This window comes from Rana temporaria, chromosome 9 (genome assembly GCF_905171775.1).
Source record: "Rana temporaria chromosome 9, aRanTem1.1, whole genome shotgun sequence".
Classification (NCBI taxonomy): Eukaryota; Metazoa; Chordata; class Amphibia; order Anura; family Ranidae; genus Rana; species Rana temporaria.
The window spans coordinates 115,136,962-115,162,621 of NC_053497.1; the positions used below are offsets into that span (position 1 = coordinate 115,136,962).

The window sequence follows — 25,660 nt, forward strand, 5'->3', positions numbered from 1 at the left end:
TGCATCGCTATGGAGCGTCGGATGTCAGCGGAGACATGTCCGCTGACATCCGACCAGCTAAAAACCGACGTATGGGGGCCACGTCCCCATCCGTCCATGCGGATCGGATAGGATCTGATGACATGCTGTCCGTTTTCATCAGATCGCTCCATAGGGAGACAGCGGTGCCCGACAAGCCCCTCCCCGCTCAGTGAGCAGAGGAGCTTGTCATCCGTCGGCTCAGCAGAGATCTGCGGACTGATTTCCCGCTGAGCCGACGGAGTCCACCAAATGTGAATGAGGCCTAAGACGAACACTGCCTTGCTAAAGAAACTGAGGTTAAAGGTGATGGACTGGACAAGCATGTCTCCAGCTGTAAACCCTATTGAGCATCTGTGGGGCATCCTCAAATTGAAGGTGGAGGAGCGCAAGGTCTCTAACATCCACCAGCTCTGTGATGTGGTATAGTGAGTAAACACAAGGGAAATGCAGGACGATGGGAAGGATGGCAGATACAGCAGATGCACTGGTGACACATTAACATCAATATTTCATGATTGTTGCATTTTTTCTACTGAATCTCACATTGTCAATTTCAAAGGATCAAGACCAAGATCTTTCCAGTCATAGCTCCAGATTTTGCATCCTGTAATCCTGATAATGTGAAAAGCTAGTGAATTCCCCACATGTCTTTTGGTAGGCTGTATTCATTCTTTCCACCAGTTGAGTAGAACAACATTTGACCTATAAGCACCATCAAAGGTCAGGTCTTTGCACTGTCTATTATTTTTCAGTGCCCTTTTCCTAATCGTTTGTTTATTTGTAATTTTATATAAGGCGTTAAAGACATTGCTGCTCCCTCCAAAGATGAGGTTTACATTTAGTGTTGTCAGTGCTTCAAAGACCTACATTCAAACTTTTTTTGGACGTTTCCATGACATTGCTATCCAGTAAGGCAGCAATTCTTGTGGCCATCATTTCAACAAAGAGTTTAAGTGATCAGTGTTGTCCTGTAGGGCAGTGGTCATCAACCCTGTCCTCAGGGCCCACTAACAGGCCAGGTTTTATGTATTACCTTGGGGAGATGCAGACTAGAATACTGCAATCACTGAGCAGCAAATGATATCACCTATGGTGTATTTCAGTTATCTTGAAAACTTGGCCTGTTGGTGGGCCCTGAGGACAGGGTTGATGACCACTGTTTTAAGGAGTCCCATTTGATTTTACATAAACACCATAAGGTTGTTTTGAGACCAAGAACCTCCTTTTTTAACCAAAGTGATTTCTGCCTTCTACCTTAATAATATTGTGTGTCCAACACCAGTCCACCCTAAGGATGTGTCTCCTCATTGCCTGGATGTGATGAGGGCCTTCAATGTTTACCTTTTTTCACTGCTTCCTTTAGGTAGACCAATTCCCATTTTTATCAGAAAGTCCTTAAAGCAGTTCTCCAGCTTCCAGATCCGCTATTTTTAACAGGATTAACAGGTTGTTGTGCAGGCCTATGAATTGCAAAAAAAAAAAAAAATGCCTCCATTTTCTTTTAAAGCCCACTCCACTAGGGCATTGAGTGTTACCTGGGGTTTTAGTCGTCAAGCCTCTGTGTTTACAGATTTGTAAATCTGCGACTTGGTCTTCTGTACATACTTTCACCATACTTTCACCAGCAGATCCTAGTTTGTTCAAGAGGTTTTGCAAGCTGCTATTTAATGCCAGTGTTTTTTTTATTTGGATGTTTCTTGTTGGACTGTTTCGCCTATGTTGTCTTGAGTGCATTCGCCCCTCAGTTTGCTGCTTTTAGACATTCGTGGGTTTCTTTCTGTCAAGCTGTGTCTATTTAATGAATGAGAGAGAAGATAGGATTTTTATACTCGCCATGAAAGGGATTCTAAAGATGTGCGCAAGAGCAGCTGCCCTCTGGGGTTTCTGCCTCCTCCTTGGCTGAGAGACAGCAGCCATTGGCTACCGCTGCTGTCAATCACAGCCAGGGGCAGAGCTGAGCTCCTGCATGCACGAGTGCCCCCATAGCAGGTGTAATAATGCATTGTAATGGGGAAACTTGGAGAAAAGGAGGAGCCAGAAGCCTTTACTTTTTAATATCACTTAAAATTATTGAAGTCCATTGAAGGACACAGCTCCCTCCCCTCATATTCTCATGTCCTTTTTTAACTGATTGCTACAGCTGTGCAGGATTGGTGTGGAGTGAGTATAGCCTCTAGGGGGTGACCTTAAGTTTATATGCCTATTTCTCCTGTAGGTAGCGGAATATATTTTTTATTATCAGGCTGTGTCTCAGTACAGTTTCCAGAATGGACTAAAGAACATATGCAGTATGTAACAGTCTACTTTCACTGTTTCCTGTTGCAGGAGCCACTGTGCTGTCTGCAGTTGGAGACTGGCTAGGAATTCTGCACTCTCCACTTTCTACACCTGACCGCTTTCCAGCAACTGCTTTAATCGAGCGGCACTGGCATCGGTCATCCATTAAAGATCATTATAAACGTGCCCAGAAGGCAGCTCCAGCTCCTTTAATGCATCTTTCTGCTCGCGGCCCCGACAGGGCTGAAATTAGCAGTGATAATTAAAGTTGGCTTGTAGAGTTGAAGAAAGGAGCCCCCTCTCCTTCCCTCCCTCTCTATTCTCCCTATTCCCCGGGATATGAAGAAAACGCACAGCTCCTCCTCACGGTGCTGGCCTCATTCTTGTCTACATGCTTTGTATCAGGTTCTGTGATGATCTATCTAAAGAAAAACCTTCATTTTGGCCTTAAAAAGATTTTGAGTGATCTTTGAAACTCTGGTTCTCAAAATCCTGCTTCACAGTTTTCTTCCACTTTTTATATGTTCTTTCAGAGTTGAGCAAAATTATTTGGTGTCATTTTAGTAGTATATTTGACATGTTTTTAGGTGTATTAAAGGAGACCACTGTCGAGAGAACCAGACTTTTTTTTTTTTTCTTTTTTTTTTTTTGTTCCTGAACATGTAAAACAAAAAGACCCAAATAATTAGGACAACATTGGCTGCTTGAGGCCGAACGTCTGTCACTGATTAGGTCAGGGAAAAGGGGAAGGGATTTTGGTGGGGACTTTTCACGGCACTGGTTGGACACGGTATAGTAAAAAGTAACAATTGTTTATTTGACATAAAACAGGTATCATAAAACAACATTTAAAGACAGTCCCCACATTGCACATCAGAAAGTTATAAACAAACTATGTCTGAATGTAAGGAGTCGATCGCCTCGACCGGTTTCGCGGTAGTGTACCGCTTCTTCAGGGGGGGGTTTATCTACAAGATATGCATAAAACATATAAATATACAAGCAAATTTATACAATAATTGTAAACATTATATAACATAATCCAAGCAGCACGCCATGTGGTGGAGCAGAGAACTCACCCAGACTGGTCAATTGATCGAGCCCGGTTGAAGCCTTCTTTGGCGCAAGGAGGGGGATATATTTATTTAGGACGGGCTCTATTAAAGGATAAGATTGATGAATTATATGCAGAAGAATGATCAATTAAATTGATGGGATAAGGGTCACCAGTGGGTGCGTGGGGGTAGTGTATCTCAGTGACAAGAGATAGGAAAATTGAGGAAATGGGAAAAGGGGGGGGGGGGAAGAGGGAAATTGTTGGAGGTGGGGGGAGAGAGACATGAAGGATAACAATCAAGTATAATGTAGATGAATAAGAGGGAAGAATAAGGGGGGTGAAAGAGAGGGGGAGGGGCAAAAAAAGGGGACGGAGTGAAGGAATGGGTAATGTGAATGGAAAAGGGGGGGGGAAGGAGGAAAGTGGGGGGGAAAAAAAGGGAAGGGGAGTGTATGTGGTAAGGTGATGGGGAGGGGGAATTGTGTTGGTGGTAATTGGGTAAAAGTAAGTGTGCGGGATAGGGAACGGATGGTGAAGGAAGGGGGGGGAGTAAAGAACAGGGGGCGGGAAAGAAAAGGGGGGGAGGGAAGAAAAGGGTAGAGTAATCCATTGGGAATGGGGGAGGGGGAGGGGAAAATAGGGGGGGAGAGGGGGAGGGGAAAGAAAGGGGGAGAGTTGTGAGGTGATAAATAATAATTGTGGGTACGTACAGAGTAACCAGAGTGAGGGTGGGAGGTGAAGTGTTGTGGGAAGGTGGGGGAGGTATCAAGGAAAACCAAGGATGAGAGAAACCGATCACCAAGCAAACGGATAATAAGTAGACATCTCATGTTCTAGGTTAGTGACTCAAAGTACTGAAGCCAGACACATGCCAGTCACCTGTCATTTTCAGGAGGAGGACAGCAATGGCAGCCTCCACATTTTTCATGACAGGTCTCCCTTTAGTAAACCTGTCGTGAGCGAGATGTGCACTTTCATAAGTCGGACTTTAAAGGTGCTATAATGTCTACCTGCATGAAAAAACACACATCAAGACAAAATCGCAAGTTGTTTTTACAAATTCATATTAATAAAAGGTGGGTTGATAATCTCCAAAATGATAAAAACACTTTTAGTTGAATTTCACATAGTCAGCAGACCCCATACACCTTCCCCAGTATATAACTACATTGATGAACAAATATATTATGCTTATTCAATGACATATAGATGGATACAATCTAGGGAGGTGTAATATCCCGAAGCGTTTTGCAAGTTGAGCTTCTTCAGGGGTTCAAGGGGTGCAGAGTAATGTCTATTGTCCAAGACAAAAAATGATTTTGTGTATGGTTGAGGACCCACAGAAAACTGACACAAGGGAAGGGTGACAAGCCAGACAAGGAGACTCCCCGACAGTCCTGAGAGAGGATGCAAGTCATTCCACCCATAATTCAGTATTATCTCCACTATATACAGTGGATATAAAAAGTCTACACACCTTTGTTAAAAAGTCAGGTTTCTGTGATGTAAATGAATGAGACAAAGATAAATAATTTCAGAACTTTTTCCACCTTTAATGTGACCTATAAACTCTACAACTCAGTTGAACAACAAACTGAAATGTTGTAGGTGAAGGGAAGTAAAAAAAAAAAAACTAAAACAATATGGTTGCATAAGTGTGCACACCCATAAACTAATACTTTTGTCTTTGTACTTTCATAATTCGTTAACACAAATCATATCTTTCGCCTTGCAGCTTTTTTCTGCATTGTCAAATATTTAAAGGATATGTTCACCTTTTAACAAAAAATAATAAATGCAAATTTTTTTGCATGTAAAAAAATGTGCAGAGGATGGACCCACTAGTATAGGAATTGATGTCTCTTTACTATTTTTTTGTTTTGGAAGTCTGTAGAGCATTGCCCAGTGATCAGCAGATCTCTGGTACCATGCAGGAATCCTGCAGACCTGTCAGTATATCTGTTTGCTCGTACCCCGTACTACCACAGAGCCCAACCGCGCCATGGCAGTGCACCTGGAGAAGATGCCCCGCCTGCTGTGACAGGGTGGGGGGGGGGGGGCTGCAGTTGCGAGAACATGTTACATGTTCTACCCTAAATGCGGGTAGAAGAACATGTAACATGTTCCAAAAGGTGAACTTATTTTTTAAACAGGGCAAATAGCCAATGTAAAAAAATCGGATTTGTTTTCATTTGTGATTTTGCTTTATTGTGACAGTCCTGTTGAACCTGAATTTACTGGCCTTCTATGTAAGTTTGTATCTGTATCAAAATATTTCACATATTTAGTGTTGTGATTTCTTTAGCTGCTTTACATTATAAACTGTCACGGATATTGGGATGTTAACAGTGAATCATTCAGGCCTGGCGTCTGGCATTAGCACAGCATTCGGGGTTAAGAGCAGCAGCCAGCGTTACCAGCACCACTAAAGTAATTTAAGGCCATGTGATTTCCAGCACTGCTCCTTCCTGTTACTGATAATGTGATTAATCTTGTAAGGCCTATAAAGAAAGTTTCTACCACTTGCACTGTTCAAGAGCCCATTCCTGGAGTGCTGCATAACTCGGAAGATGTTTATTCCCTGTTTCTACTTCCCTCTGAAGGATGGGAAGATCTTTTAAAAAAGAACAGTACACTGTTTAGTTTGAAACTGATAAAATATGAGCTTTATCTCAGAAGTAAAAAAAAGAATAATTTGGTAGATTTTCCTACCTCAAAGGGCGAATGTATAGGGACATTAGAGATCAATTAGGGTCATTCTGAGGCCAGTGTGCTATGTGATGTCAGTGCATGTCAAACGCATCACGGATGTGTCAAATTGCTTTCAAGTTCCCCATTTACATTAACTCTAAATTTCATATGCATGTGGAAGAAATTAAAATGTTACTATTTGTGTGCAGCTAAGCCGCCTCCTCAGCATGTTATCTATGTCAATATGTCAATAGTGGGGACAGGCACAGCACTCCTTCCACTGATTAGGAATATGACAGTTGTCCCTGCTGACTTGATCTTTGTGAGTCTAGGCTCAAGAGCGATCTTCCCCAGTCTGACTGTCTACTACATCATGCTTCAATGACTTGATTGGCTGCAAGCTTGTTGCTAGCCAGGGGCTTCCTAGGTAGAGTAGCAAGCATTAGGATGACGGACCCAGGGGCTAAACAAATTAATTCTAAAGCCGTGTACACGCGATCGGTTTGTCTGATGAAAATAGACCGATGGACCGTTTTCATCTGACAAACCGATCGTGTGTGGGCCCCATCGGTTTGTTTTCCATCGGTGAAAAAAAAATAGAACACATTTTAGAAATTTCCTATGGATAAAAAAAGCGATAGAAAAAAACAATCGTCTGTGTGGAAGTCCATCGGTCAAAAATTCACGCATTCTCAGAATCAAGTCGACGTATGCTCGGAAGCATTGAACTTCATTTTTCTCAGCACGTCGTAGTGTTTTACATCACCGCGTTTGGACACGGTCGGATTTTTGACCAATGGTGTGTAGGCAAGACTGATGAATGTCAGCTTCATCGGATATCTGATGAAAAAATCCATCGGATTAGATTCCATCAGATATCCGATCGTGTACAGGGCTTTAGTGTCTGGTTTTAGGAGCAACTTTGACTTTACAGTCCCAAGGTCCCTTTTTCACATTTACAGCTTGTAACTTAAGCTGGATACACACAGACCAAAATTCATCTGGTTCATCGGGAATCACTAGATCAGCTTCTATAAAATAGGACCTGCTGGAAAACCCCCTTTTGATCCGTGGCTTACAACCAATCGTCTGCAGCCCTGATCAGCGTATTCTGAAGCCACCGAGTCCTGGCTGTCAAAATGAAATATCCTAGCAGAGAGATTCCTGCATCCACTTTGTGTGGATACAGGAATGTTGGTTTTTGTTTGTTCAGCCTACTGGCAGGACGGGGGAAAAAAAAACGGTGTGTGCCCAGCTTTAGTTCCCTAATTTAATTTTAACGTTCTCATTGATCGCTCAGCTCACAGTAGCTTCTGGAGAGACTATCCATGCATAGGTAGAGTGTTTTTCTCCTCAGCCCTGCCCTCATATTACCAAATTAATGTTGATATCTAAATTAAATGTATGGGGTCTTATGTCTGCTTCCTGGTAGATATCTAAACTCTATATCGCTTCCAGAACACTTCCCTCAGTGCTTGTAATAATAGGCAGTCAGATGTAGTCTTGGATTTTGTTATCCCTAGCAGAATCACACAAAATCTGTCGCTTACTAAATGTGGCCTTACACTTGGAATTTTTATTTAAATAATATTTTTTTTTTACAGGACGGTGAGGTTTACTGTATCGATGCTCGATTTTATGGAAACATTAGTCGCTTCATCAACCATCTCTGTGACTCCAACCTTCTTCCTGTCCGTGTATTCATGTCCCACCAAGACCTGCGTTTCCCGCGGATCGCCTTGTTCAGCAGTCGACACATCTGTTCCGGAGAGGAGATTGGGTGAGTATCTTGTGATAAAATCAAGCATGAGCCGGCAACATGTTTGACTCTAGGTAGTCAAATGTGGTTAATTATATTGTCAGTTGAGTCTGTCGCACCCAACTCTCCTACAATCTAAAGTACTCTCACTGCCATGGCAGTCGGCAGACATGACGCAGTAGAGTAAACTGGCCATATACTGTTGTATCTCTCTTAAATCAATAGAATCTTCGCTGCCAGCTTTTCTATTCATTGCAGCACCCACAGCTGACTAAATACCCGAACAGTAACTACATCTGATAGGATGCAGTCACTGTTTCCAGTCAGCTCAGTCTGTTTTTAAAAAGATACTGTTGAGCTGTGATGTGTTGTCAGGGCAATCCACGGCTTGAAACCCAGCCAAAAGAGCAGGAATCGGCCAAAATTCAAGATGTATATGGCAAGCTTAAGCCTGAAATGAGACTCCCAGTGTGTAATACAGTGAGGAGGGAAAAAGGTATTTGATCCCCAGCTGTTTTTTTATGTTTTCCCACTGACAAAGAAATGATCAGTCTATCATTTTAATGGTAGGTTTATTTTAACAGTGAAAGACAGAATAACAAAAAACAGAAAAACGCATTTTAAAAAGTTATAAATTGATTTGCATTTTAATGAGTGAAATGGGCCTTTTACCCCTTCGCAAAACATCACTTAGTACTTGGTAGCAAAACCCTTGTTGGCAATCAGGTCAGATGTTTCTTGTAGTTGGCCTCCAGGTTTGCACACATCTCAGGAGGGATTTTGTCCCACTCCTCTTTGCAGATCTTTTCCAAGTCATGAAGGTTTTTTGAGGCTGACGTTTGGTAACTCAAACGGTCAGATTTTCTATGGGTTTAAGGTCTGAAGATTGGCTAGGCCACACCAGGACCTTAATGTGCTTCTTTTTGAGCCACTTCTTTGTTGCCTTGGCCATGAGTTTTGGGTCATTATCATGCTGGAATACCCATCTACGACCCGCTTATAATGCCCCTGCTGAGGGAAGAAAGTTCCTATCCAAGATTTGATGATACATGGCCCCGTCCATCGTCTCTTTTGATGGGTTGAAGTTTCCCTGTCCCCTTAGCAGAAAAACGCCCCCAAATCATAATGTTTCCACCTCCATGTTTGATGGTGGGGATGGTGTTTTTGGGGTCATAGGCAGCATTTTCCTCCTCCAAACACAGTGAATTGAGTTGATGCCAAAGAGCTTGAGTTTGGTCTCATCTGACCACAACACTTTCACCCAGTTCTCCTCTGAATCATTCAGATGTTCTTTTGCAAACTGTACATGTGCTTTCTTGAACAGGGAAACCTTGTGGGTGCTGTAGGATTTCAGTCCTTCACAGCGTAGTGTGTTACCAATTGTTTTCTTGATGACTATGGTCCCAACTGCCTTGAGATCATTGACCAGATTCTCCTGTGTAGTTCTGGGCTGATTCCTTACCGTTCTCATGATCGTTGAAATTCCACGAGGTGAGATCTTGCATGGAGCCCCAGACTGAGGGAGATTGACAGTTATTTTGTGTTTCTTCCATTTGCGAATAATTTCACCAACTGTTGTCACCCTCTCACCAAGATGCTTGGTGTTGGTCTTGTAGCCCATTCCAGCCTTGTGTAGGTCTACAATCTTGTCCCTGACATCCTTGGACAACTCTTTGGACTTGGCCATGGTGGAAAGATTGAAACTTGATCTCTTTCTTCTGTGGACAGGTATCTTTTATACAGGCAACAAGCTGAGATTAGGAGCACTTTCTTTACGCGAGTGCTCCTAATCTCAGCTCATTACTTGTATAGGAAGGCACCTAGGAGCCAGAAATATTGCGGATTGATAGCGGATCAAATACTTATTTCACTTATTAAAATGCAAATCAATTCATAACTTTTTTGAAATGCGTTTTGCTAGATTTTTTTGTTCTTTCTCTCACTGTTAAAATAAGCCTATCATTAAAATTATAGACTGATCATTTGTCAGTGGGCAAATGTACAAAATCAGCAGGGGATCAAATACTTTTTGCCCTCACTGTAAAACATTCATTATTGCAAGAACAAATACTTCATCTACATTCCATAGTACTTCTACATTCCCTAGCCTGTTCTGACCAGCACTCTTTTTTCCCTCCTACCTTATCTAGAAGTGCTTCTTTTGGTGACTAAAAACGGCAACAATGACTACTTGTCTGTCCTCTAGTCAGACTTATCCTTATTCCCTGTCCTGGTCACATTGGTTGCTGGGAGTGAAAACCTCTGCATCCAGGACACAACCCGCAAATAAATAAATAAATCAGCAACTCTTGACCGAAAACTAGAGGTAAAAAAGGTTTTGTCATGACATTTCACCTTAGCATGAAAAAGAACAGTAGGCTAATGAAGTGCATTATATTCTCTCTTTGTCACCAGAGATCTCTAGTAAAGTTTGTGAACCTATCTCTGCAAAAACCTCTGTAAGCAGCCAGAATTGGTTATTAGCCCCGATAACCAGCCAGTTGCAGAGCAGTTCTGGAGTGCAGATTTTCCCCAAAGATCTCTGGATTGGGGGCACAGTATTATTATGAGTGACAATACACTTACTTTCATCCTGGAGCTCTTCTTTTAATTTTTTTCATTAATAAGTACCAGAGCAGTCTGGGTCCTTAGTCCATAAAAAAAAAAAAGCCTAATAATTTGCTAATGTAGATCTCTCACCACACTAAAGTGTGCCCCATGTTACCACACCAATCCTCCGGGCACACAGGAAGGAAAATGTAATTATAAATCCAAAAGTATGCTGCCACTAGTGACTTCATGAAACATCCAAGCTTTTATTAAATCTCATTAAAATAGAGAAGGCTCTGGCAGCAGTATTAAACACACCGGGATGCCGTTAGATGGCGATGGTACAGATAGATCTGTTACAATCCTCAAATTCAAAGCGATTCCATGTGCCGAGAAAACGTTTCTGTTCATAAAGCCAAAGGCAACATAAACGTGTACAAGACTTATCTGCTTTACCGGCTAAGTCACTTTATACTCGCTAGTACCAACACTTCAGGTAGTGACAGAGCTTGCCCACCCCCTCCTGCCTTGGACATATTCCTATTGGCCACAAGGCAGCCCTTCCCGAGTGACGAACTGATAGGAATGTGAGTCTGGAAGTGGTGTGGACTTGCTTCCTCTTGGCTGTAGCAGTAGGAAATGAGATCTACTGAAGGTGTATTTAACATTTAGCTGCCTGGAGGTAATGCCGGTTTGTTTTTTTTCCATTTATTTATTTTAAGTCTATACTGTTTTTAGTAAAAAATATTTCTTTGGATAGTAGTTGCACTGAAAAATTCTTAAAAATATTTTTATATATGTGAAGCCAATCACATTCTTGTATATATTTAAGTCTATATACTTTTGAATTTTTGCTTTTTTTTTTTGACTGATATTTTTATTTATTTTTTCCTTTCTGCAGGTTTGATTATGGGGACCGTTTCTGGGACATTAAAGGCAAACTGTTCAGCTGCCGCTGTGGCTCTCCCAAATGCAAACACTCTTTGCTGAAACCTGCCCCACCATGCCAGCCTGCCACCCCAGCTGAGGCACCACAAGAAAATGGGCTGCCTGACACCAGCTCCTCTGGCCTGCTCAGCCACTCTTGAGAAAAATTTGGACCTATTCCTTTTTTTATTTTACTGTTTTTTGCCAAGTTTAATATAGCGCTAAAAATCTGGATCCTGGGTTTCTGACAGGCAGGGGTTGTTCTGACAAGTGCATGTCTGGCCAAATATTTTTTTTTTTAATAGGATGGAGAAGGATTAGAACCCCTCTTCGCCCCCCCCCCACACTATTTGTGTGTTTGTTGCACAGGTACACCAGATGGCAGTTAAACGTGACAGAGGTTCTAGCCCTTCCTTGCTATAATGGGAAGAAGAAAAAAAAAAAGTTTTGGCTGGACACATACACTTGAAATCATCTGCTCTTTTTACAGTCTTTTGTAATGGGGAGCTTAACAACACTAACAAAGATGCTTCCTAGAATCCATTTTATCTTTTCTGATTCAAAGCCGTTGCAAATTGTGGTGAATCTCTCTCCTGCCTCAGAGACCCAAAGCGCAGCTTTGGGAGTGAACAGGCAAAAGTATTTCTGCCCCTCCAGGGGAGCAACTGTATTAATTCGCTCTGTCACTCACACACAGTTCAAGCAAACAGTTATTGCGTTAATGTTCCCTGTGTTCAGAGTGTCCTACCACAAAAGCAGAGACTGACCAGTAAGAGACATTTTGCATCCCAGACAGCTCTACTCTTAGCTCCTTGATGAATAAGTATACCTGGGCAACACACAGGGACACTTGGCTCGTTTCAGATCAAAAGTTATTTAAGCTGAGTGGCTACCTATATACAGGGCTTATTTTCGTGCTTGGGGCATTACTACCTTAAAGGATTTGATTGGCTGCTTTGAAGAACAACATCACTGGAGATCTGCAGCTTATTTATACCTAGCATAAGAGGTGTTTGAATAATCCCTCTAGCTGGTGTCTTAGTGTAGATACAGTAGGCCAAGGAAAGTCTTTTTCTTGACCCTCATTAATTTGGAATTTTTTTATATTTATGTAATTTTTAGCCATCGTAGATGCCCTGTAGCTTTTAACAGCCCCAGGGACTCTTTCAGGCACAGTGAAATCTTGCAACCCCACCAAAGTCATGAAACACGAAGCCAAATTCAGTGAAAATTAAGGCAAATAATTTCAAATAAAAAGCTTGAGTTAGTTTGTGTCTTCCTATTTTTGGAAGTGGAAATACTCTTCTTAGCGCCAGTATCCTTTGGCACCTTGAAGATGTCCGTGCGGACTGCTGGTCATATTTTGCATGATGTCATTGCAGGTTTGCATCAAAATGCAATATTTAGATGTCACCTCGGTCCCAAACCCTTGGTGCCATGAATTTGGAATGGGTTCGACTTCAAAGACTTCCCCTTTCTATCCAAAGATTCCATTTGTTTGGCTGGGGTTGGGTTTAAAGCACATTGTCAGCAACCCCAAAAGTTCCTCAGCTCAGCTGGCAGCAGGAGTGATAGATGACCTTGTTCAGAGGACAGCATGATGGCTCTTCCAGGCTTTAAGCCCTTTTCTATTGAAAGTAAGGGAAATTGTAACATAAGTGGTAGATTTGCATCAAACTAGGCAGACGGTAGTAATAATAATGGTGTTTTCTGAAGCTGGTCTCTTTGTCATGTACCCCGTTCTCCTCATAACCAGTGAGATGGTTCCTGGGGGTAATGAAGCAGGAATGGCACAGTAAACGCACAGTTGCCTTTTATTTGCTTTGATTGGTTGACCGCCAACAAAATGCCACAGGTTAGTCACATTATACAGCAATTGAGGTTTCCCTGGCTTCATGTACCTGCAATGTCTTACTGAGGACAAGGGTGCTCCATCTGGTTGTTAGTTGGCAAGGCTTCTGCCAACCAACCTGAATTCACAAACCATTAGCATTAGTGAATAAAAGACCCCTTCCGCCCTTCGCTGCATTCAACAACCTCTGTAAAACAATGTTCGTAAATTTCACAGGAAAAGCAAGTTTAATATTAATCATTTCAAGAAAAATAAAAAATAAATGACTTGTTTGAGAATAGTTCAGGACACCTGTAATTCAAGCATCTTCAAACATAGTTGTCTGTGCAGATATTATAAAAAAAAATATTTTTTGTCTCTTAATGGTCTGCTCATGAAAACTACGGTCACACCCTACTCTTTCTGTTAGGTGGACCAGTATCATGAATTGTGTTTTTTTTTTTTTTTTTTTAAGTAAACCACTTATGTGCAAAATGTTGACCTTTGAGGCCACCCTGCCAAGCTGGAACTTAACCATTGCAGTTTCCATGGACCTGCCACTGCCCGTCAGTTGGAAAAAGACTTCTACCAATGGCCAACGGGACATGTGTTTTCAATGTAATCCATAGATGAATTCCTACAGAGTCTTTTTACAGCAAACAGTTTTGACAGTAACAGAGGAAAATAAAAAAGGTGCTGAAACAACTGATTTATATACTGGACAGATTATTGTACCATAAAATATCTGATATTAGGTTGAACTACCAGAAGAAATACCTTCCTTTTTTCTTTTCTTTTTTTTTTTTTAAGAAAGACAAATTGTTCTAGTACTATAGTGTGAATATATATTTTTTTTTTTTGTATTTTATTTGTTTTATTTCCTCGTTTTGGTTTTCCGGTTATTTTAAAAAATAAAAAGGCTGCCATTTTTCCAGTGGATTTTAATTTGTAATTTTTTTAATTTGTTTTTGGTGCAGCCACTGTTGTGGTCTTTTTTTCTGTCCGTCTTTTTTTTTTTTTTTTTTTTTCCCACTCCATCCTCTATTCCCCCTTCCCCCAATTCCCTTGGACCATTGCTAGTCTTCACCCTTGATTTCCTGTTTTTGTTTTTGGTAAAACAATAAAAAATGCTTTGAACCTTTGTGTTGCTGTTTTATCTCTTTAAAGTTTGTTGAAAGGGGATGTGTTATTTCTCGTCCTAATAATGTGGCTTTAAAGGCAGCCACACAGCCTTACCATACACATACGGTAGATAGAATGTGGACATTAGTTTCCACAACCAGGGAAACAATCACGTTTTGTAGAGAGTTGGGCTGTCAATATCTTAAAGGAGTGGCCGCCACTCACTTTAAATTTTGGGGGTCTTTTGTTTTTTTTAAAGGTAAAGTGACATTTATCTTTAAAGCGGGGGTTCACCCAAAATAATTTTTTTTAACATTACATTCAGCCGAGTTGTCCTAATGACAATCGGCTGTTTTTTGTTTTTCCCCCCGTACATACCTTTATTTCACCGTCGCTTCCGGGTATGTCTTCTCCGGGACTGGGCGTTCCTATCGAACGTCGGTGCGGCTTTATACGGCGCCTGTGCACCAACGTTCGGCTTCTTTCGGCAACTCGTGACGCGTAGCATGCAACGGTCGGAAAGGCTGTCAATCAGATAGGAACGCCCAGTCCTGCAGAAGACATACCCGGAAGCGGTGGTGAAAATAGGGTATGTACGGGGGAAAAAAAACAGCTGATTGTCATTAGGACAACTCGGCTGAATGTAATGTTAAAAATTGATTTTTTTGGGTGAACCTCCACTTTAAGATCTGTGTTTTGTTAAGTTTACTCGGCAAGTTCTGTGATCATGATGTATAGTAAACTTCTGGCCCTGCCTTGTGACGAGGTGTGTGATGCACAAAACTAGCTGAACAAAATTACATTTAGTAACTGCTCAATAATCATGCGCATGCCAAATTTCTGCGTTGGGGTCTAACAGATGTAAAGTGGACCCAACATCCAATGAATTTATTCATGCTAGGGGTTTACATGTTAAGTAATGTGAAAGTGTAACACTTTCCAGTTATGGACCACTTAAGGACCCCCTCCTGCACGTATACGTCGGCAGAATGGCACGGCTGGGCACATGCACGTACAGGTACGTCCTGTACTAGAACCCAGCTGTGGGTCGTGGGCGCGCGCCCGCAACCCGGTCCGAAGCTCCGAGTCTGGAGTCCCGCCATCGGTCCCCGGAGCTGAAGAACGGGGAGAGCCGTGTGTAAACACGGCTTCCCCGTTCTTCACTGTGGTGGCAGCATCAATCGTGTCATCCCATTTATACTGGGACATAATCGATGACGTCACACCTACAGCCACACCCCCCTACAGTTGTAAACACACTTCAGGGAACACATAACCCCCATCAGTGCCCCCTTGTGGTTAACTCCCAAACTGCAATTGTAATTTTCACAATAAACAATGCATTTTAAATGCGTATCGGCCTAAACTGAGATTTTTTTTATATATATATTTTTGGGGGATATTTATTATAGCAAAAAGTAAAAAATATTGCATTTTTTTTCAAAATTGTCGCTCTATTTTTGTTTATAGCGCAAAAAATAAAAACCGCAGAGGTGATCAAATACCACCAAAAGAAAGCTCTATTTGTGGGCAAAAAAGGACGCCAATTTTGTTTGGGAGATACGTCAAACGACCGCACAATTGTCAGTTAAAGCGACACAATGCCGAATCGCGAAAAGGGGCAAGGTTCTTTTAGCTGCATTTTTGTCCGGGTCTTAAGTGGTTAATTACCCTAAACCTTCACCCTCTAACAATGCATTAATTTGCTTTTCTATCCAGAAGACTGGAGCCAGCTTTAAAGTGGTTGTATAGTACATTTTTGAACTTTTACCTACAGGTAAGCCTATAATAAGGCTTACCTGTAGGTAAAAAGAATATCTCCTAAACCTGTACGGTTTAGGAGATATTCCCCTTGCAATGTGTCGCTGACTTCAGCAGCGCATGCACATCGAGGATTCTCGGCTGAAAGCCCGGCAGACTTCGGACCTTGCCGGAAAGAAGTCTCCAGCGCACATGCACGGGAGTGACGACATCGGGGCTCCAGCCACTCACAGCGCTGGAGCCGCGATACCCGGAAGACACGCCAAGGCAAAATGTCATCTCCCTCGGCATGGACTGGGTGAGATACCGTACGCCTCATTCTAAGGTAAGTATTTCATAATGAGCTAATATGCGGTGCATACTAGCTCATTATGCCTTTTTGCCTTACAGGTATACCAAAAAAAAAAATTTCAGCGGGTAGACAACCGCTTTAAGGCATCATTCAACGTCAACATCTACTTCCTGGACTGAAATGCTCGCTCAGAGATGGACACGGTCATGTAAATCCTAGTGCAGGGGGTCTCCAAACTTTCTGAACAAAGGGCCAGTTTACGGTCTCTCAAACTTTAGGAGGGCCTGGACTGTGGTCATTGGGATTAGAGAAATCTCCTGACATCAGTGGGGAGAAAACTATGTCCCTTCTTTGATGAATTGTTCCCCATCATTGGTGTCATTGGGCCCCATTGTTGGTGTCGGGAGAAATTGTGTCCCTAACATTGGTGTCACTGAGAGAAATTGTTCCCCATAGTGGGTGTCATTGAGAGGAATTGTGCCTGTTCATGAGTGTCAGTGGGGGGGGGGGGGATTTGTGTCCCTTCATTGTTGTCACTAGAGGGGGGGAGAGAGATTATGACCCATTACTGTATTGGTATCGGGGATGAAATCGTGCCTCAAGGGCTGGTTAAAAGCAAGCAAAGGGCCACAGTTTTAAGACCACTGTCCTAGTGCTTTTGCAGTTTTTGGCTGTATTTACATATGTTTTACAGCGATCAGCCCCTGCTCCAACATTTTTTGGCTTGCTGCAAAGTTATGGTATACAGTCTGATCACTGGGGCAGATAGGACTAAGGAAATGATTCCTCCTGTTTGAATGTACTTTTCAGTACTGCTGCAAACAGATGAACCTAGCCTACACACAAAAGCACCTGGGTGCCCCATAATTTAGCCGAACCCCCATTTGTCTGGCAGTTTCACAGGTTTCTGCCTTGTGACCACTGCTCAGAGCAAAATTGACTGAACACCTCACCACTCTGCCTAAAAGCTAGACCTTGATGGCTCAGCTTGTACCACATGGTTCATTTGGGATGATGTCAAAGTGCCAACACCGGTGTCATTCTTATTAATGCTGTTGTTGTGGAACTATGTTCCTCTCTCAGAAGAGAAAGAGTAGGTGACCAGTGTTGGTATGCTTCTGGGCAGATAGTACAGATAAGCATATTAAAGGGTCACTAAAGGAAAAAAAATGTAAGCTAAATAGCGTCCTTTACCTTACTGCAGTCCTGGTTTCATGTCCTCATTGTTTGTTTTTGCTCTGATGTTGCTGTAATTGTTCTCTGTTCTGGACACTTCCTGGTTGTCTGTTTCCTGAGGACCGCAGTACTGGGAGATTCTAGTTTCGTTTTCCAAACCATCACTTCACTATGGCTCTATACAGCACAGAGGCAGGATAACATGCAAAAACGAAACTGAAACTACAGGTACATTATATCAGGGGTTAACAAATTTGCTTGGAATCTAGGAGCCAGCTAAAAAAGTTAGGAGCCAGAAAATGCGCCCCGTCGAGCTCGCGCGCAGAAGCGAACGCATATGTAAACGGTGTTCAAACCACACATGTGAGATATCGCCGCGATTGGTAGAGCGAGAGCAATAATTCTAGCCCTAGACCTCCTCTGTAACTCAAAACATGCAACCTGTAGATTTTTTTAAACGTTGCCTATGAAGATTTTAAAGGGTTAAAGTTTGTTGGCATTCCACAAGCGGACGCAATTTTGAAGCGTGACATGTTGGGTATGAATTTACTCGGCGTAACATTATCTTTCATAATATAAAAAAAAAATGTGGATAACTTTACTGTTGTCTTATTTTTTAATTAAAAAAAGTGTAATTTTTTCACAAAAAAAGTGCGCTTGTAAGACCGCTGCGCAAATACGGCGTGACAAAGTATTGCAACGATCGCCATTTTATTCTCTAGGGTGTTAGGATAAAAAATATATATAATGTTTGGGGGTTCTAATTAGAGGGAAGAAGATGGCAGTGAAAATAGTGAAAAATTACATTAGAATTGCTGTTTAACTTGTAATGCTTAACTTGTAATACCGACGGCTCATCACCAGATGGCGCCAGCTTGCACATCTGGTGGTAATAACTTGTAATACCAACGGCTCACCACCAGATGGCGCCAGCTCACAAAAAAAGTTTTTTTGCCCCCCTTCCAAGCCAAGTCGCCAGGACCCTATTTCTAGTCGCCATGGCGACCGGGATTTGTCGAGCCCTGCATTATATGATTGTGTTTTATCTATTTTTAATCGTTTTTAAAAGGAATCAGTTAACTACTATGTCTCTATACCCTGTAAACTGTCATTTGAGAAAAAAAAATGTTTTCCTTTACAACTCCTTTTAGGGTAATATAAAGAAAACCTAGAGAGTGCAACTTATGTTCTGAAAATGCTAGTTGTCTGGCAGTCATGGTAATACAGACTTAAAAGTGTCCGGGGGAAATTCTCGGGGAGCATGCTTATCATGAGTTCTGACTTCACTGGCTGCATACTTGCTTCAGGGGCTTAAAGTGGACATTCACATTTTGCTGTGCTAGCAGCTTCCCATCTTTATATGTTGGATTATATATCCTGAGCGTGAATCTGTCTAGCTTTTATTTCTTTTACAGAATTACACAACAAAAAAGGCTCGACGGTACTAGAGGGGTTCCTTCTTTCTACTCCTGTTCATTTCTGTGTCTCTTCCAGCTCAGAAAATCAAATCTGATTGTTCTGTTGCTGGGAATCTGAGGTGTAAAGGGAGCGCGGTGTATTCCTGGCGAGGACTGAGTCACGGCGGATTCACTGTGGCAGAGAACCAGCTTATGTTCCTTCCACTCACTGTGACCCATTAAAAGGTTTCAGTAGCTGCACCGCTAAAAGCTTTTCCAAAGTCTTTGCAGGAACGTGTCCCCAGGGCGCTGTTCCTGCCGTCTGCGCTGCGTCCATCATTGTCTGTAGGTATTTGCAGTTGGGGGGGGGGTAGAGAGGACTCTAGTATATAGAAGGGATAGAGGAGTTGTCCCTTGACAAGCACCAAGACAGAATAAAGTTGGGGGAGTCATGAAAATGACCAAAAGGTTCAGTCCATTCCAAGCTGATATTTCAGTTGTGCTGCTCACACACATTACAATTTGATTGTTTTTCCAACAACGATGTTGTAACGTACAGAGAAGACAGCCAATTTAATATAAAATGATGTGGCCATATATCACAAATGAGTGGGTTAAATCATTTTGTGCCGAATTGGATCTTTGAATTATCGGAAAGACACATCGGTTGATTTACTAAAACTTAAGCCCCATACACAATATTAGATTTTCTGCAGATTTACCAAAAGCACGTAGTGCAAGGACCTGCATACAAATTTAAACTCTCATGCCGTGTACACACGATCATTTTTCGGCATTGAAAAAAACGTAGTTTTTCAAAAATGTCATTTAAAATTATCGTGTGTGGGCTTCACATCATTTTTCAGGTTCTGAAAAACGACCAAAAAAAAAATTCGAACTTGCTGCATTTTTTAACGTTGTTTTAAACTGTCGTTTTTCGGTTTGTAAAAAATGATCGTGTGTGGGCTAAAACGACGTAAAAAACCTGCGCATGCTCAGAAGCAAGTTATGAGACGGGAGCGCTCGTTCTGGTAAAACTACCGTTCATAATGAAGTAAGCACATTCATCACGCTGTAACAGACAGAAAAGCGTGAATCGTCTTTTACTAACACAGAATCCGCTAAAGCAGCCCAAAGGCGAATGGAACTTCCCCTTCATAGTGCCGTCGTACGTGTTGTACGTCACCGCGCTTTGCTAGAGCATTTTTTTTTAAACGATGGTGTGTGGGCAACGTCGTTTTAATGATGTTTTTTTGACATGCTGAAAAACAAAGTTTTTTATCATGCTGAAAAATAATCGTGTGTATGCAGCATTAGGCCCCTTTTACACTGGGCGGATCAGTAATGATTCGCCTCCGTAAGCTCAGCGGGGATCGCTTTGTATATCCCCGCTGAGCCGTCGGATGACAGGGCGGTCTCCGCACACTGTGCAGGGACAGCCCTGTCTTTTCTCCGCTCTCCCCTATGGGGGGATCGGATGAACACAGACCGTATGTCCGTGTTCACCCGATCCGCTCTGCAGACGGAAGAAAAAATAGGATCTTCTTTCGTCTGCAAAATCGGATGTTTGCGGTGGCGGACGATTACGGGTGTCAGCGGATCTTCATCCGCTGACACCCGCAATCACATAGGGACCAATGTATGTCCCTTTTTCATCCGTAAACGGATGGATGAAAAAGCGGACATGCGGTCCGCACATGTGAAAGGGGCCTTAAGGTATGCCCTCATATTATATGGTTTTGGTAAATCTTAAGACAAAAATCTGCAGAAAATCTAATAGTGTGTATGGGAATAAGTGCGATATTTGGTGCAACTCTGCATAGAAACTGATCAGTTTCCATTTTTTTTTTGTCAAAGCTTAATTGAACAAAGAACTTAGAAGCTGATTGACTACCATGCACAGCTTTTGCTCTCTCCAGCTTTAGTAATTCAACCCCATACTTGGGGGGGATGTTTTCATTTAAATTATTCTGATCAGTCTGGGCAGAAAAATCTGATGGTGGGACAAGTAGATAGATCTAAATCAGGGGTGCCCAACCGCTTGCCTGCGACAGGATGGCAGGTCGGCAAACCTAGATCGCAGGTTCCTGACCGACCATTCCAAAGCATCAGTATTCTGAATGGAGGGAGCTCTGGAGGGAGCAGAGCCGCATAAGCTGATGCTTCCTGTAGAGCGTCATCTCCTGTCACAGGTTGAGTGATATCAAATGCCTGGGACAGCAACAGCCAGCAATACTACTAGTAAGGGAGATTCCTGAATGAAAGATTAGTATTTAACCGCTTGCTGACCGCCGCACGACTATTTACGTCGATCAGAATGGCACGGGCAGGCAGATTGGCGTACAGGTACGTCCCTTTAAATCTGCCGCCCAGCGGGCGTGCAAGCCTTAATGTTCCCGGGAGTCCCGCGATTGCGGTCGGCAAGGGCAGAACAGGGGAATGCCTTTCTAAACAAGGCATTCCCCTATTCTGCCTAGTGATACTGTCACTTCCTAGGGAACACTTAACCCCTGCAGCGTCACCTAGTGGTTAACCCATTCACTGTCAGTGTCATTTTTACAGTAACCAGTGCATTTTCATAGCACTGATCGCTGTAAAAATGACACTGGTCCCAAAATGGTGTCAAATTAGTCCGCAATAATGTCGTAGTCCCAATAAAAAACGCTAAACGCCGCCATAACTAGGATTTTTATATATATATATATATATATATATATATATATATATATATATAATTTTTTTTTTTTTTTTTTTTTTTTTTTTTTTGGGGGGGGGGGGGATATTTATTATAGCATAAAAGTAAAAAATATTGATTTTCTTTTAAAAATTGTTGCTTTATTTTTGTTTATAGCGCAAAAAATTAAAATCACAGAGGTGATCAAATAACAAAAGAAAGCTCTATTTGTGGGGAAAAAAAGACGTCAATTTTGTTTGGGAGCCACGTCGCACCATGCAATTGTCAGTTAAAGCGACACAGTGCCGAATTGCAAAACGTGGCCTGGTCTTTGACCACCAAAATGGTCCGGGGCTAAAGCGGTTAAGGTCAGTTTATATTTTAAATCTGTGTGTGTGTGTGTATATATATATATATATATATATATATATATATATATATATATAAATAAATATGGGCATTTCTCTACTGCAGTGGTTACTGAGCTGCTTTCAAACTGATTCTCTGGTGCACTGAGCCATAGACTTCTGTTATTACCTACGGGGTTTGTTGCACCACACCTGTAGCATTTAATAGAAGTCTATTGCAAAGTGCAGCTAACCTGCAAGAAAGCCACAGGTGCCCCTCCGTCTGATGGGATCAGAGGGCTCGTAGAGTAGACCGCTTATTGTGGCCCACGACTGGTTACCAAGTTGCTTAAGTGGCCCTCACTCTTCGAAAGGTTTGGTACCCCTGATATAAATAATTTAAAAGATTGTTTGATGTGCTATAACCAATCTTTCAATGTTGTTTTTTTTTTGCTCAGACAGTAAAGCCCCTTTCAAACAGGCGCCTTCCTTTTTGATCAGTTAAGGATCTATCTGCTAATCCCCCACTTTGCAGAGCGGGGCGATGACAGGTCCGTGTCCTCTGTTTATGCAGAGCAGACATGGACAGAGCCCGCTGTACTCAATAGGTGGCCATTGTACACCCGACTACCTCTGATCCGATTCACCTACCCGGAGGCCAGAGGAGCATGGATCCTCTTCCATTTTTTTTTTTTTATCAGATCTGAGGTAGGTGGGGTAAACTGGCACGTCCATTTTCTTCTGCCGGTTCCATTCACACCTAGGCAAATGGAATTGCAGCAAAATGTGGGACGCCTTTGTGATGCCATTACTTCTCAATAACACCCCAATCGTGACGCGAGTTTGCTGCAATAAATCACACTTCAATCACAGCAAAATCGCACTGTGATTGCAATACCCTTACTTCTCAATGGCACCCCAAACGCATCCCGCGTTTTGGAATCTCGGGCAGAATCCTGGCAATTCTGCCCACGATTCAAATCACAGAGGTGTAAATGGACTATCTGATCAGGTCTACCTGAGAAACTTATAGGTGGACCTGATCGAAACGGTCATGTAAATGGGGGAAAAATCAACTATACAGTAATTTATAAAATCGCTCCATTTATGGCGACAATAAAGGAGATCTAAATCTAAGGTGTTATGAATTTAAGGGCACAATACATTACTGTATATGCATTGCAGTTACGCATGGTAAACACACTTTACAATGTCATTTATTTTGAAAGACATCCCAAAACACCTGTACAGCAACGCACGTATTTGCATTGAAAACAATGCTGTGTGTCTGTTTTTGGCTGCATTGAGGTCTGATGGTAGCTTAAAGTATTACTAAACCCACAACAGTAAAATCAGTCTGTATACTCACTGTGGAACCTAAGTGGTTAATCCTCTGAATTGTGTTAAAAGGCTGTTTGATCCTGTCTTCTCTGATCCTTCCCTTCTTCCACTGACCCCAGAATATGTCCAGATAAGACAGAGTCTTTGGAGTTAGGCTGTACATGCTGTTTGGTGTGTATTGTTAGATAGGTTTTTTTTTTTTCTTCTTGGGAGAGTGCATTTGATCGGCACAGGGCCAATCAGCACTGTCCAGACAGAGCGTCAGGAGTCCTGTATCCTGATAGAACATCTCAATGCAGTGTGAAAATGCCTCCTACAAGCTTAAAGGAGTTGTAAAGGCAGAAGGTTTTTTATCTTGATGCATTAAGATAAACCTTTTGTGTGTGGCAGCCTCCCCAACACCCCCTAATTGCTTACCTGAGCCCCATCTCTCTCCAGTGATGTCCACGAATGTCTAAGCCGTCCGGGACACTTCTCCTGATTGGCTGAGACACAGCAGTGGGCTGTCAATCAAAGTCAGTCAGCCAATCAGAGGAGAGAAGGGGTTGGGCGGGGCTCCTTATCTGAATGGATACATGGAGCTGTGACTCGGCTCCAGTGTCCCAGTAGGAAGCTACTGACTGTGGGGGCACTCAATAGGAGGGAGGGGCTAGGAGCAGCAAAGAGGGACCCGAGAAGAGGAGGATCCAGGCTGCTCTGTGCAAAACCACCTGCACAGAGAAGGCAAGTATAACATGTTGTTTTTTGTTTTTTTTAAACAATGTGAAACAAGAAACACATATATCGCGCTGTCTAGAAAACAATGTAACAGCCAGCACAGCAAAGATTAATTGCAAATATGTGACAGAAAGATAAATAAGTGCAGTGCTAAAATGAAGTCTTAGAACAAATTAGGACTAAAATTTGCATGTGCATAATAGATGAACTATTGGAGTGAACCTAATACACAAAAAATATCAAAAAGCGATAATTAAAGTCCAAAGCACAAATGTCATTGGAAATGAAACAATTGTGAAAGTGTTCCAATATACAAATAAAAGGTTGTGGTCTGTCCAAGAAAGATTTATGACAATATGGATCATGAATGTGAATAAAACGTGTCAACAAATTGTAGAGGGTCCGCCACCAAAAACACCAAACACTTACCAGAGGGATTAAACTCATATAGGTATACATCTAATGAGTCAATCAAGCTTGTGGTATATGAAACCCAGGGAAGGCTCAGGCTCCCTCAGCAAATACAACCTCCAGACAGGCAATAGGTTCAAGACGGTGGACCTCAGTTGATTTAGTTAAAAAGCAATCAGCCCAAACATTCTCCGCTGCTGTTTCTATAGAAGACGTTACTGGACGAAACAGCAGAGGAGAATGTTTGGGCTGATTGCTTGTTTAAAAAAAATGTGACAGAAAGATAAACAAGACTTTACAATCCCTTTCTTGGGGAACTGATGGAAGTCACAAGACTCCTATATACTGCTGATGAGAAAAGGTATTTAGCAGTTTATATTTACTAAAATAGTTGCATTTCCATGGTCTGTGTACTGTGGGGGACTAGGGCCGAAACAACTAATCGATTATGAAAATAGTTGTCAACTATTTTCATAATCGATTAATCGGCCAGTTGATTAGTTAGCCTGCATATAGTATGCATTTTTTGTTTACATATCAGCAAATAAAGTGCAGCACACATACAGCTCAGTACTCCATCCATACATGTCACTAAGTGCCTGAGAATTTGTGAATGTGAAAGTGTAAGGAGCAATGCCTCATGGGACATGTAGTCCTGGGCAGGAAGTGAGTGGTTCTAAAGGCAGAGGTTTTTTTACCTTGCTATAGAGGGCGCTCTATACTATACTTTGCAGCTTGCTATTGAGGCACTCTGAAGGCAGGAGGAGCCAGAAGCATCGGTGAGGGACCCCAGAAGTGGAGGATCTGGGCTGCTCTGTGCAAAACCATTACACAGAGCAGGTAAGTATAACGAGTTTGTTTAAAAAAAAAAAAATCACTTTAAAGCGGAGGTTCACCCCTAAATTACACTTTTTCCCCTTAGATTAATGCTCATTTTGTCTAGGGGAATCCGCTAGTTGTGTTAAAATATGAGCCGTACTTACCGTTTACGAGATGCATCTTCTCCGTCGCTTCCGGGTATGGGCTGCAGGACTGGGCGTTCCTTCTTGATTGACAGTCTTCCGAGAGGCTTCCGACGGTCGCATCCAACGCGTCACAATTTTCCGAAAGAAGCCGAACGTCGGTGTGCAGGTGCAGTATAGAGCCGCACCGACGTTCGGCTTCTTTCGGCTACTAGTGACGCGATGGATGCGACCGTCGGAAGCCTCTCGGAAGACTGTCAATCAAGAAGGAACGCCCGCCCCCGAAGACCCATATCCCGGAAGCGACGGAGAAGATGCATCTCGAAAACGGGTTAAGAATAAATTGC

The 25,660-nt window shown here is 42.3% G+C and overlaps 1 protein-coding gene across 13 annotated transcripts in view; it reads left to right on the forward strand.

The window, feature by feature from the left end:
* EHMT1 (euchromatic histone lysine methyltransferase 1) overlaps positions 1 to 14,254 on the forward strand; it is a 146,832-nt gene extending 132,578 nt beyond the window's left edge. For all 13 annotated transcript variants that reach the window (XM_040324199.1, XM_040324200.1, XM_040324208.1 and 10 more), the window contains 2 exons: positions 7,651 to 7,826; positions 11,257 to 14,254. In XM_040324199.1, coding sequence (XP_040180133.1) covers positions 7,651 to 7,826; positions 11,257 to 11,443 — 363 coding nt within the window. In that variant the 3' untranslated portion in view covers positions 11,444 to 14,254. The remainder of the gene's footprint in view (positions 1 to 7,650; positions 7,827 to 11,256) is intronic.
* Positions 14,255 to 25,660: the final 11,406 nt, after the last annotated feature.